The sequence below is a fragment of the Ascaphus truei genome, chromosome 19 (genome assembly GCF_040206685.1).
Source record: "Ascaphus truei isolate aAscTru1 chromosome 19, aAscTru1.hap1, whole genome shotgun sequence".
Classification (NCBI taxonomy): Eukaryota; Metazoa; Chordata; class Amphibia; order Anura; family Ascaphidae; genus Ascaphus; species Ascaphus truei.
The window spans coordinates 10,099,450-10,113,575 of record NC_134501.1 but is presented as its reverse complement, the minus strand read 5'-3'; the positions used below and the strand labels follow the sequence as shown (position 1 = coordinate 10,113,575).

Genomic DNA, 14,126 nt, shown 5'->3' with positions numbered 1-14,126 from the left:
TGTCCTGGCTCCTGGTCTTTGTGCCCCACTGTGGCCTTTGGCTCCTGTGCCTTTCTCTGTGTCCTCCCAGTGGTTTTACCCTATGGTAGGTTACGTCAGGCTGTTCTACCACAGGGTAGAACCACGGACAGGATACTGGGAGCTCTCAGCATGGAGCCGTCCTTCTGTCATCACACGAGCCGGCCGCAGATAACAAACCTGAAGCACTGAAGCTGCGCGGCCTCACCGTAACACCACAGAACTCCCTGCTCGGACGGCTGACTGTCCCGGGCACTCACCCCCCCAAGTGCCAGGTCTCACAGGACTGACCCCCAGTTCTGCCGCCTTCAGGAGGCCCCCTGTGCTTGAGTTAGTGTGTATCTTTATGTGACATGCGGCTGCCTTGCCCCTGTATATGATGCTGGGTTTTGTTGTGCCCCCTTCTCTCTACCGCTCCCCCCCCCTCTCTGTCTACCGCTCCCCCCCCTCTCTGTCTACCGCTCCCCCCCCTCTGTCTACTGCTCCCTCCCTCTCTGTCTACCGCTCCCCCCCCCTCTCTGTCTACCGCTCCCCCCCCTCTGTCTACCGCTCCCCCCCCTCTCTGTCTACCGCTCCCCCCCACCCCCCTCTGTTTACCGCTCCCCCCCCCCCTCTGTCTACCGCTCCCCCCCTCTCTGACTCTGCCCTTCTCTGTCTCTCATGCAGGGAGTGGTTCTTTCTGCTGTCACACGAGGTGCTGAACCCCATGTATTGTCTGTTTGAATACGCCGGCAAGAACAATTACTGCCTGCAGATTAACCCCGCGTCCTCCATCAACCCTGACCACCTCACTTACTTCCGATTCATCGGCCGCTTTATCGCCATGGTGAGACGGGATCCCCCAGCGCAGAGCTTTCTGCCCCCCCCCCCCTCCTCCCTCCTCTCACCCTGTGGTCACTCGGTTCTCCCCCTCCCAGGCTCTGTACCACGGGAAGTTTATAGACACCGGCTTCACGCTGCCGTTCTACAAGAGGATGCTGAACAAGAAGCCGACGCTGCGCGACCTGGAATCCATCGACCCGGAATTCTACAACTCTATCGTGTGGATCAAGTGAGTACAGCACCCACCCCCCCCCTGTGGTTGCCTTACCCTTCCTCCCGCCCCCCCGGGCCCGTCCTACCTCCCGCCCCCCCCGGGCTCACCCTGTGAACCCCTGTGATTGCCTTACCCTGCCTCCCGCCCCCCCGGGCCCGTCCTGCCTCCCGCCCCCCCGGGCCCGTCCTGCCTCCCGCCCCCCCGGGCCCGTCCTGCCTCTCACCTCCCCGGGCCCGTCCTGCCTACGGGCCCGTCCTGTGTCCCGCCCCCCCGGGCCCGTCCTGCCTCCCGCGCCGTCCGCCCCCCCGTGCCCACCCTGCCTCCCGTGCCCACCCTGCCTCCCCCACCCGTGCTCACCCTGTGTCCCACCCCCGTGCTCATCCTGTGTCTCCCCCACCCGTGCTCACCCTGTGTCTCCCCCCTGCAGGGAGAATGACCTGGAGGAGTGTGGGCTGGAGCTTTATTTCATGCAGGACATGGAGATCCTTGGCCAGGTGACCTCTCATGAGCTGAAGGAGGGAGGCGAAGACATCCGGGTGACGGAGGAGAACAAGGAGGAGTTCATCATGTGCGTGGGGGCGTATAACGCCACTTACATACACATCCCCTGACCCCTGACCCCGCTCACCTCTGTGGGAGGTTACAAGATAATAGTGAGAGCCTCGGGGGTAACTGAGGCACATTGGGTGGGGCAGGAGAGAGCGCTTACTCATTTCTTGCCTCTTGTAGGCTACTCACTGACTGGCGGTTCACCCCGTGGGGTAGAAGAGCAGACCAAAGCTTTCCTGGATGGCTTTAATGAGGTTGCACCCCTGGAGTGGCTGCGTTACTTCGATGAGAAGGAGCTGGAGGTGAGAGTCCCACTGCGGGGACGCAGGACGCGGGGCGCTGATCTCCCACGCGGCCGCGCCTGCATATGAATGTATCAGAAGGGACACAGTGCGGGGTTCACAATTAGTTTGGGGGGGATTGCTGAGCAGAGATTGGGCCGTTTGTAGGGCGTGTCTGGTGGGGTTAGTGAGCGGTAGCTGCTCTCTCTGATGATGTCATCCGTGCGTTTGCAGCTGATGCTGTGCGGGATGCAAGAGATCGATCTCGCAGACTGGCAGAAGAACACCATCTTCCGGCACTACACCAAGAACAGCAAGCAGGTCCAGTGGTTCTGGCAGGTGGGTAAGCAGACCTGGCAAGGATCCAACACGGAGAACCCAGCAGCAGTGTTCTTCTCCAAAGAGGAGATACACTGGCACATAGTGACACCGAGTATCTTTACTCGCCTCAGAGGAAATGTGCAGTACATCGGGGGCTTCTCTGGCAGATAATGAGTTAATGTTGTGTGGTGCCCTCTAATCCAAAGGCCACCAACAGGCCAGGTTTTAAGAATTATCCCTACTTCAGGGGTGGCTCAATCAGTGGCTCAGTCACCTGTGCTGAAACAGGGATATCCTTAAAACCTGATCTGTTGGTGGCCCTTGAGGACTGGAGTTGGCCTCTCCTGCTGTAGAGTGTAGTTATACCCGGTATAGCTGTACATTGCAGCACTTTCAGGGCTCTTTCCTCTCGCAGGCGGTGAAGGAGATGGACAATGAGAAGCGAATCCGCTTGCTGCAGTTTGTGACGGGGACGTGTCGCCTGCCTGTGGGGGGCTTCTCGGAGCTCATAGGTAAGTCTCCCTCCCCCTGCAGTGAGGGGTCCAACTCTGCACCCCAGGACCTTACATTGTCCCCTATACGGTGATTGTCTTATAGAGGAACCCCCTGGCGGGCATCGATCACCCCTTCCTCCCCCCCTCCCTGTGCTGTGCCACCCCATCCCCCCCTTGCGCTGAATGCCGCCCTACCCCCCCCCCCCCGCGCGCTGTGTGCCGCACTTTCACCCCCCCCCCCCCCCCGCTCTGTGCCATTCCATCCCCCCCTCGGGCTGTGTGCCGCCCTATCCCTCCCCTGCGCTGTGTGCCGTGCCACCCCATCCCCCCCCCCACACTGTGTGCCGCCCCATTTACCCCCCCCCCCGTGCTGTGCCGTCCCACCCCCCCCCCCGTGCTGTACCATCCCACCCCCCCCCCCCCGCGCTGTGCCGTCCCATCCCCCCGCGCTGTGTGCCGTGCCACCCCATCCCCCCCCCCACACTGTGTGCCGCCCCATTTACCCCCCCCCCCCCGTGCTGTGCCGTCCCATCCCCCCCCCCGCGCTGTGTTCCGCCCCATCCCCCCCCCCCCCGCGCTGTGTTCCGCCCCATCCCCCCCCGCGCTGCCACATCCCCCCCACCCCCTCCTCTCCCCGTGTCACTTGCCATCACTCTGTCACCGCCCTCCTTCCCTCTCTCTCTCTCTCGCAGGCAGTAACGGGCCACAGAAGTTCTGTATTGACAAAGTTGGTAAAGAGACCTGGCTGCCGCGGAGTCACACCTGGTGAGAGCTACACACACGCGGCAAACACGCACGCGGCAAACACGCACGCGGCAAACACGCACGCGGCAAACACGCACGCGGCAAATACACCACGTATGGGCACGCTGCACGCTAACACGCACGCGGCAAATACACCACGTATGCACACGCAAACACGCACGCGGCAAATACACCACGTATGCGCACGCTGCACGCAAACACGCACGCGGCAAACACGCAAACACGCTAACAAGCACGCGGCAAATACACCACGTATGCGCACGCTGCACGCAAACCCGCACGCGGCAAATACACCACGTATGCGCACGCTGCACGCAAACACGCATGCGACAAACACGGTACGCGGCAAACACGCACGCGGCAAACACGCTAACACGCACGCGGCAAATACACCACGTATGGGCACGCTAACACGCACGCGGCAAATACACCACCTATGGGCACGCTGCACGCTAACACGCACGCGGCAAATACACCACGTATGCGCACGCTGCACGCAAACACGCACGCGGCAAACACGCTAACAAGCACGCGGCAAATACACCACGTATGCGCACGCTGCACGCAAACCCGCACGCGGCAAATACACCACGTATGCGCACGCTGCACGCAAACACGCATGCGGCAAACACGGTACGCGGCAAACACGCTAACACGCACGCGGCAAATACACCACGTATGGGCACGCTAACACGCACGCTGCAAATACACCACGTATGGGCACGCTGCACGCAAACACGCACGCGGCAAATACACCACGTATGGGCACGCTGCACGCTAACACGCACGCGGCAAACACGCACGCGGCAAACACGCAAACACGCTAACACGCACGCGGCAAATACACCACGTATGGGCACGCTGCACGCTAACACGCACGCGGCAAATACACCACGTATGGGCACGCTGCACGCTAACACGCACGCGGCAAATACACTACGTATGCGCACGCTGCACGCAAACACGCATGCGGCAAACACGCACGCGGCAAACACGCTAACACGCACGCGGCAAATACACCACGTATGGGCACGCTAACACGCACGCGGCAAATACACCACGTATGGGCACGCTGCACGCTAACACGCATGCGGCAAATACACCACGTATGGGCACGCTGCACGCAAACACGCACGCGGCAAACACGCTAACAAGCACGCGGCAAATACACCACGTATGCGCACGCTGCACGCGGCAAATACACCACGTATGCGCACGCTGCACGCAAACACACATGCGGCAAACACGCACGCGGCAAACACGCTAACACGCACGCGGCAAATACACCACGTATGGGCACGCTAACACGCACGCGGCAAATACACCACGTATGGGCACGCTGCACGCTAACACGCACGCGGCAAACACGCACGCGGCAAACACGCTAACACGCACGCGGCAAATACACCACGTATGGGCACGCTGCACGCAAACACGCACGCGGCAAATACACCACGTATGGGCACGCTGCACGCTAACACGCACGCGGCAAATACACTACGTATGCGCACGCTGCACGCAAACACGCATGCGGCAAACACGGTACGCGGCAAACACGCACGCGGCAAACACGCTAACACGCACGCGGCAAATACACCACGTATGGGCACGCTAACACGCACGCGGCAAATACACCACGTATGGGCACGCTGCACGCTAACACGCACGCGGCAAATACACCACGTATGGGCACGCTGCACGCAAACACGCATGCGGCAAACACGGTACGCGGCAAACACGCACGCGGCAAACACGCTAACACGCACGCGGCAAATACACCACGTATGGGCACGCTAACACGCACGCGGCAAATACACCACCTATGGGCACGCTGCACGCTAACACGCACGCGGCAAATACACCACGTATGCGCACGCTGCACGCAAACACGCACGCGGCAAACACGCTAACAAGCACGCGGCAAATACACCACGTATGCGCACGCTGCACGCAAACCCGCACGCGGCAAATACACCACGTATGCGCACGCTGCACGCAAACACGCATGCGGCAAACACGGTACGCGGCAAACACGCTAACACGCACGCGGCAAATACACCACGTATGGGCACGCTAACACGCACGCGGCAAATACACCACGTATGGGCACGCTGCACGCAAACACGCACGCGGCAAATACACCACGTATGGGCACGCTGCACGCTAACACGCACGCGGCAAACACGCACGCGGCAAACACGCTAACACGCACGCGGCAAATACACCACGTATGGGCACGCTGCACGCTAACACGCACGCGGCAAATACACCACGTATGGGCACGCTGCACGCTAACACGCACGCGGCAAATACACTACGTATGCGCACGCTGCACGCAAACACGCATGCGGCAAACACGCACGCGGCAAATACACCACGTATGGGCACGCTAACACGCACGCGGCAAATACACCACGTATGGGCACGCTGCACGCTAACACGCATGCGGCAAATACACCACGTATGGGCACGCTGCACGCAAACACGCACGCGGCAAACACGCTAACAAGCACGCGGCAAATACACCACGTATGCGCACGCTGCACGCGGCAAATACACCACGTATGCGCACGCTGCACGCAAACACACATGCGGCAAACACGCACGCGGCAAACACGCTAACACGCACGCGGCAAATACACCACGTATGGGCACGCTAACACGCACGCGGCAAATACACCACGTATGGGCACGCTGCACGCTAACACGCACGCGGCAAACACGCACGCGGCAAACACGCTAACACGCACGCGGCAAATACACCACGTATGGGCACGCTGCACGCAAACACGCACGCGGCAAATACACCACGTATGGGCACGCTGCACGCTAACACGCACGCGGCAAATACACTACGTATGCGCACGCTGCACGCAAACACGCATGCGGCAAACACGGTACGCGGCAAACACGCACGCGGCAAACACGCTAACACGCACGCGGCAAATACACCACGTATGGGCACACTAACACGCACGCGGCAAATACACCACGTATGGGCACGCTGCACGCTAACACGCACGCGGCAAATACACCACGTATGGGCACGCTGCACGCAAACACGCACGCGGCAAGCACGCTAACAAGCACGCGGCAAATACACCACGTATGCGCACGCTGCACGCGGCAAATACACCACGTATGCGCACGCTGCACGCAAACACGCACGCGGCTAACACGCACGCGGCAAATACACCACGTATGGGCACGCTAACACGCACGCGGCAAATACACCACGTATGGGCACGCTGCACGCTAACACGCACGCGGCAAACACGCTAACACGCACGCGGCAAATACACCACGTATGGGCACGCTAACACGCACGCGGCAAATACACCACGTATGGGCACGCTGCACGCAAACACGCACGCGGCAAATACACCACGTATGGGCACGCTGCACGCTAACACGCACGCGGCAAATACACCACTTATGCGCACGCGGCACGCAAACACGCACGCGGCAAACACGGTACGCGGCAAACACGCACGCGGCAAACACGCACGCGGCAAATACACCACGTATGGGCACGCTGCACGCTAACACGCACGCGGCAAATGCACCACATATGCGCGCGCTGCACGCTAACACGCACGCGGCAAATACACAACGTATACGCACGCTAACACGCACGCGGCAAATACACCACGTATACGCACGCTAACACGCACGCGGCAAATACACCACGTATCACACGCTAACACGCACGCGGCAAATATACCACGTATACGCACGCCGCACGCTAACACGCACACGGCAAATACACCACGTATACGCACGCCGCACGCTAACACGCACGCGGCAAATACACCACGTATACGCACGCCGCACGCTAACACGCACACGGCAAATACACCACGTATACGCACGCTAACACGCACGCGGCAAATACACCACGTATACGCACGCCGCACGCTAACACGCACACGGCAAATACACCACGTATACGCACGCTAACACGCACGCGGCAAATACACCACGTATACGCACGCTAACACGCACGCGGCAAATACACCACGTATGCACACACTGCACGCTAACACACCACATATGCGCATGCCGCACGCTAACACGCACACGGCAAATAAACCACGTATGCGCGCGCTAACACGCACACGGCAATATGGCGCTGTCCTGCGGTCTGTTTTAGATTTGTCCAAGGAAAAATTGAGCTGCCAAATGCGCATCAAATTCATTCTCCCACTTCAGAGATTAACATCTGGACCGGGCACCACTCCTCTTAGGCCTCATATAGCGCTAGGGAAGGGTCGAGTATGATTCTCATATAGCGCTAGGGAAGGGACCGGTCTGATTTTTCATATAGCGCTTGGGAAGGGACCCGTCTGATTCTCATATAGCGCTAGGGAAGGGACCAGTCTGATTCTCATATAGCGCTAGGGAAGGGACCAGTCTGATTCTCATATAGCGCTAGGGAAGGGACCGGTCTGATTCTCATATAGCGCTAGGGAAGGGTCGAGTATGATTCTCGTATAGCGCTAGGGAAGGGACCAGTCTGATTCTCATATAGCGCAAGGGAAGGTACCGGTCTGATTCTCATATAGCGCTAGAGAAGGGACCGGTCTGATTCTCATATAGCGCTAGGGAAGGGACCGGTCTGATTCTCATATAGCGCTAGGGAAGGGTCGAGTATGATTCTCGTATAGCGCTAGGGAAGGGACCAGTCTGATTCTCATATAGCGCAAGGGAAGGTACCGGTCTGATTCTCATATAGCGCTAGAGAAGGGACCGGTCTGATTCTCATATAGCGCTAGGGAAGGGACCGGTCTGATTCTCATATAGCGCTAGGGAAGGGCCGGGTATGATTCTCGTATAGCACTAGGGAAGGGACCGGTCTGATTCTCATATAGCGCTAGGGAAGGGACCGGTATGATTCTCGTATAGCGCTAGGGAAGGGACCGGTCTGATTCTCATATAGCGCTAGGGAAGGGACCGGTCTGATTCTCATATAGCGCTAGGGAAGGGACCGGTCTGATTCTCACATAGCGCTAGGGAAGGGACCGGTCTGATTCTCATATAGCGCTAGGGAAGGGTCGAGTATGATTCTCGTATAGCGCTAGGGAAGGGACCGGTCTGATTCTCATATAGCGCTAGGGAAGGGACCGGTCTGATTCTCATATAGCGCTAGAGAAGGGACCGGTCTGATTCTCATATAGCGCTAGAGAAGGGACCGGTCTGATTCTCATATAGCGCTAGGGAAGGGACCGGTCTGATTCTCATATAGCGCTAGGGAAGGGACCGGTCTGATTCTCATATAGCGCTAGGGAAGGGACCGGTCTGATTCTCATATAGCGCTAGGGAAGGGACCGGTCTGATTCTCATATAGCGCTAGGGAAGGGACCGGTCTGATTCTCATATAGCGCTAGGGAAGGGACCGGTCTGATTCTCATATAGCGCTAGGGATGGGACCGGTCTGATTCTCATATAGCGCTAGGGAAGGGACCGGTCTGATTCTCATATAGCGCTAGGGAAGGGACCGGTCTGATTCTCATATAGCGCTAGAGAAGGGACCGGTCTGATTCTCATATAGCGCTAGGGAAGGGTCGAGTATGATTCTCATATAGCGCTAGGGAAGGGTCGAGTATGATTCTCATATAGCGCTAGGGAAGGGACCGGTCTGATTCTCATATAGCGCTAGAGAAGGGACCGGTCTGATTCTCATATAGCGCTAGGGAAGGGTCGAGTATGATTCTCGTATAGCGCTAGTCGTGTCTGCGGTACAGAGCAGGGTGATAGACACTTGCTTATGGTTTCTCGGAGCAGGGACTGGGTCTCCCACTTCAATGGCCAGTGACCTATTTACCATGTGGTCTCCATATACTACTGAGGAAGTCCCAGGAAGAACCCCAGACTGGGAACACCCGTCACTCATTTGCTTCTCTGTGTACCCTCAGCTTTAACCGCCTGGACCTGCCCCCGTACAGAAGCTTCGAGCAGCTCCGGGAGAAGCTGCTTTTTGCCATCGAGGAGACGGAAGGGTTCGGCCAGGAGTAACGTGACAACAAATCTGGTGGGAAGCGGAAAAAACGGAGGGGAGCGGAGGGAGGGGAAAGTCTCTCCTCTCACCTGAAGATCCAGGGTGCAGATTTCATTGGAAGAGACGATCCTTCAGCCGAGATCTGCAAGAGCTGCTTGTCTCCGGTGACGTGGAAACCTCCGGCTCCCTTTTGGAGGCACAAAGTGTTTCCCAGATACGCACATTTTGCAGCTTTAACACCGTCATATCTGATTTTGTTTTTCGTGCTGCAGAGTTCTGGGTTCCTCCAAGTATTTGGAACCACCAGGGACCCCCTAGAGCACTGTGACCGCCCCATAGGGACAGGGGGGGAGAGAGCGGGTTAGTGCAGACCATGTGCTCCTGAATGTGTGGGAGCCCGCAGCCTGGGCCCTACCTCTGTATTTGAGTTTTTTTTCTGGCCGACATTGATTTCTATTCAGCACAAACTCTCCCAGTTACGAGCCGAATGGTCCACATTTGGAGGCAGTGTCTCATGCTATTTTGCCGTTGCGTGCTTTTATCTACGTTTAGTAACAGGCTGCAGAGGGGGGAGGAAGACAGAGCGGGTACATATACAAAATGAGGCAACCGATCATGACCGCGGAAACCTTCACTAGCAAACCCCCCCCCCCCCCCCCCACCACCGTCAGCCCCGGCCAGATGCTGCGTCTCCGTGAGTTTAGTCCGACAGTAAAGAACCCCAGTTGTGAGCAGCCGTTGTGATGTGAGGGGAGCTGCACGCACAGTATAATCTCCTGCTCCGGTCGGAGGATCGCCCCGTTACTCCGCCAGCAGGAGAGAGGTTTCTGTCTCCCCGAGGTCTCCTGCTCCGGTCGGAGGATCGCCCCGTTACTCCGCCAGCAGGAGAGAGGTTTCTGTCTCCCCGAGGTCTCCTGCTCCGGTCGGAGGATCGCCCCGTTACTCCGCCAGCAGGAGAGAGGTTTCTGTCTCCCTGAGGTCTCCTGCTCCCTTACTGGTTTAGGCCGGGGTACAATTTAAGAGATCCGGACACCCATAGATCAGTTACCACCTGTTTGGGAGCAATCGAGTTTTATGGCAGCTGATCTTCGTATTGCTTCTTATTTGTGTAAAATTACGGGAAACTAATGAATTGCCGGCAATGTACAGCCGGCGTCTCTGCAGCGAGGGCGCAGAAACGGGAATGGATTTAATAACCATTTTAATTCATCCCAAAATGTCATCATTTTTTTTTTTTTTTTCATTGTTAAAACTAAGTGATGAAAATGTCAGTAATTATTAGGTGGATCTTTTTTAAATAGTGTGCGTTTGCACGCACGTACGTACGCTATAACGTTAGTGCAGTTTGGACATCATTGAACCTGCATGGTAATAAAGAGATGCCAGATCAGCCCGTTGGCACACAGCGGTCAGCATATACACAGCGGTCAGCATATACACAGGGCTCTGTGGGGTAAATGACCTGCTCTTACAATTGGTGACAGAAGTAATTCCCAGTGAAAAACATTGTGAGACGAACTAATGTCCCCGATGTGTGTGAGAGATTGCGTCTCCATGCAAGTGACATTATAGATTATTATTATCGTTTATTTGTGAAGCGCCTGCGCATTCTGGTGCGCGGTACAATGGGGGGCACAGAGTTATGTATATGACATAAACGGTTACACACAGGTGAGGACAAACATGCACAAATGGATACAGAGAGGTAATGAGCACCCAGCCCCTGGGAGCTTACAATCTACAGGGAATGAGGGACAATGTTGAAAGAAGAAGGTAAGGCAGCTGCTAATTGTGGGATAAGGTGCGGGTCAGGTTAGAGTATGGCCCAGTCTCACAGCTGAAGCCATTTAAGGTGGTTTTTGGGTGGGGGGAGAGGGAGAGAGGTGCAGCCACACAGCTGGTCCCGTTGGGAGGGGGGAGAGGTGTTGGATGTTAGAGGTATACATTCAGAGTGAGTATGGCTTCCTGAAGCTACGCAGGCCCTGCACTTTTAAGTTGTTGAATGAGTGTAGTGAATGTTAGAAAGAAGCTGGCTGTTGGTCGGCCTACCAAAAAGCTGTGTGCCCGGCCTACCAAAAAGGTGTGTGCCCGGCCTACCAAAAAGCTGTGTGCCCGGCCTGTGCTGGATCTTTGTCAGAGCACGTAAGACACTTGTTAATCACATCACATGCTCCTTGTTTGATGCCGATCAGTCCGAGGAGATACAGGGCAAATGTTTTTTCCATTAAAATAATAATAATGGATCTTGACGTAGACGTTGATAAATCCCACTATATAATATGCGCATTTCGGCGCGTCCGCTCTGATTACTTCTATTAATGCCCCCTGGAGCAGAGGTAAGAGACACTATGGAGATCTCATCGGACACAGAAACCATACCACCTGCAGAATGTCAGCGAGCGCTGAATAGCAAACTCCCAAAGCCTGCGCCCGCTGCGCCGAGAGGACAATGTTTCACTCGAATATGGACAAACGTTTCTGTTGTTGCTTTTTATTCACCCCTAGTTTAACTGCAGATGTACAGAGTGTATATAAAATACATATATGGAATAATGGGAGAATTACATTTGCAACAGCTTTGGATCAATAACCAGATTTGTACAGCATTGATCTGCATCCATGATGCTAATTTCCTGTGCAATAAACATGCAGAGATTTGTTTTAACGACGTGCGTCATTGTGTTTATGGAACACGCACACGGGGTCCGTTCAGATTGTGGGTTAGGACAAGGGTGGAAACTCCAGTCCTCGAGGGATACCAGCAGCCCAGGTATTGGGGATATCCCTGCTTCAGCACAGGGGGCTCAATCAGTGGGTCAGTCTGTGCTGAAGCAGGGATATCCTACAAACCTGACCTGTTGGAGGACTGGTGTTGCCCACTGCTTGGGTTAAAAGGTCACTGGACCATTTCCCTGTTAGGACTCAGGAGTGAAAATAGACACTGAAGTCTCATACTGAAAATCTCACAAGATCCGGCTTCCAAATCCATGTCATTATCTTCAGACTCCGTTCCTGCGCTCGCTGAGCCTCCGGCCCAGACCATTCTCCTTTCTCCCCAGCCCGTCCCTTCCCTCCAGCTCTCTGCGCTCTTGCGTCACTCAAGGTTAGCTGTCTGTAATCAGGTGCCAGCTGGGAAAAACAGGAGATGCTTTCATGTGCTGAAGAAATGTGGTGTATGTGACGAGCTCCTGTGCAAATACACAGCCCGCTGCCTCTTTCAGGGATGGCATTAAAACCCAGCCTCGCCGTCACCGCCTGTAAAAGCATCCTTGTGTGATTAGAGAGAATATATATATATATATATATATATATATATATATATACATATACACACACCGTGTACTGTCACGTATAGACGTATCCCCGCTCTGCTTTCTATAACTTCCTATTGTAACTTGTCTCAAACTACTATTGCTTCATATAACTATTCCTCACATCATTTTGGGTGGACCTAGCTTTCTGTGAGTAGTGTTACTGGCTCTGCACTTTAACCCAGGCTGTGCTGGAAAAGCTGTGTAATGCGGCTGGCATACGCTTATAGGGCACCATGTTAAAATGGATAAGAATTAAAAAGTGACACACTGTGCTCATTTGCATGTTGTTACCCAGAATTCCTGGCTGCAGTGGCAGCGCTGTATGCTAAGAGATAATGGGGAAGTGCAGGGCTGCAGACCTGTCTGAGACGTGCTCACACAGGGTATTTTGATTTGGTGGAGGTTTTTTTGTTTTACTTTTTACTTAATACTTTTGTAACTTTTTTTTAATGTCGCATCATTTCCGACACCCACCGACCAAAATAGAAGCAGCTTGATACGTTGACACTTCGAGATGGGTACAGCAAACGCCACAGAGACTATTCTATAGCAAGACCACCGTGTCCTGTATACAGAGCCCTGCACGCACCTCTCGCAGGCAGACAGGCGATTGATGCTCATGTTGGAAGCAGCGCTGTGTGTGTCTGTGAGACGCTCTCTCTCTCAAGAAGGTTTTCCTGTTTCAAGAAGCGAGGATTCATGACGACATTTCCCAGCAGCACTCCCAACGTAACCGCAGAAAAACAGAGGGTACTTTTTTCTTTTGACCATTTGTCAACTAAGAAATGTAATGCAAACCTCGGGTCTGCGTGCCAAAGGTGCGAGTATTCCCCGCTCCTCCTGCCAGCTCCCGGCGGTTTCAGGGCGCACAAGCTCTCTTTGTTTTGCCCTTTTTTTTTTTCTAGTGGTAAAAAAAAAAAAAAGGAAAATTGGCTTTAAAATTAATAAGGACATAAATCCTGGTAACTGTCATCTGAATCCTGCTCTGCTGCACGCAAACAGCGGCCACTCACTACACGCAAACAGCGGCCACTCACTACACGCAAACAGCGGCCACTCGCTACACGCAAATAGCGGGCACTCACTACACGCAAACAGTGGGCACTCGCTACACGCAAATAGCGGGCACTCGCTACACGCAAACAGCGGGTACTCGCTACACGCAAACAGCGGGTACTCGCTACACGCAAACAGCGGCACTCGCTACACGCAAACAGCGGCACTCGCTACACGCAAACAGCGGGCACTCACTACACGCAAACGGGGTACTCACTACACGCAAACAGCGGCACTCGCTACACGCAAACAGCGGCACTCGCTACACGCAAACAGCGGCACACGCAAACAGCG

General features: G+C 55.5%; 1 protein-coding gene across 1 annotated transcript in view; it reads left to right on the top strand.

Moving 5' to 3' along the window:
- The window catches only part of WWP2 (WW domain containing E3 ubiquitin protein ligase 2), a 59,083-nt gene extending 46,956 nt beyond the window's left edge, over window positions 1-12,127 (top strand). The window contains 10 exon segments of the mRNA XM_075577212.1: window positions 71-85; window positions 659-844; window positions 936-1,069; window positions 1,482-1,622; window positions 1,784-1,808; window positions 1,810-1,905; window positions 2,119-2,223; window positions 2,621-2,717; window positions 3,392-3,464; window positions 9,380-12,127. Of these exon segments, the coding sequence (XP_075433327.1) occupies window positions 71-85; window positions 659-844; window positions 936-1,069; window positions 1,482-1,622; window positions 1,784-1,808; window positions 1,810-1,905; window positions 2,119-2,223; window positions 2,621-2,717; window positions 3,392-3,464; window positions 9,380-9,479 (972 nt within the window). The 3' untranslated portion in view covers window positions 9,480-12,127.
- The last annotated feature ends 1,999 nt before the right edge of the window (window positions 12,128-14,126 follow it).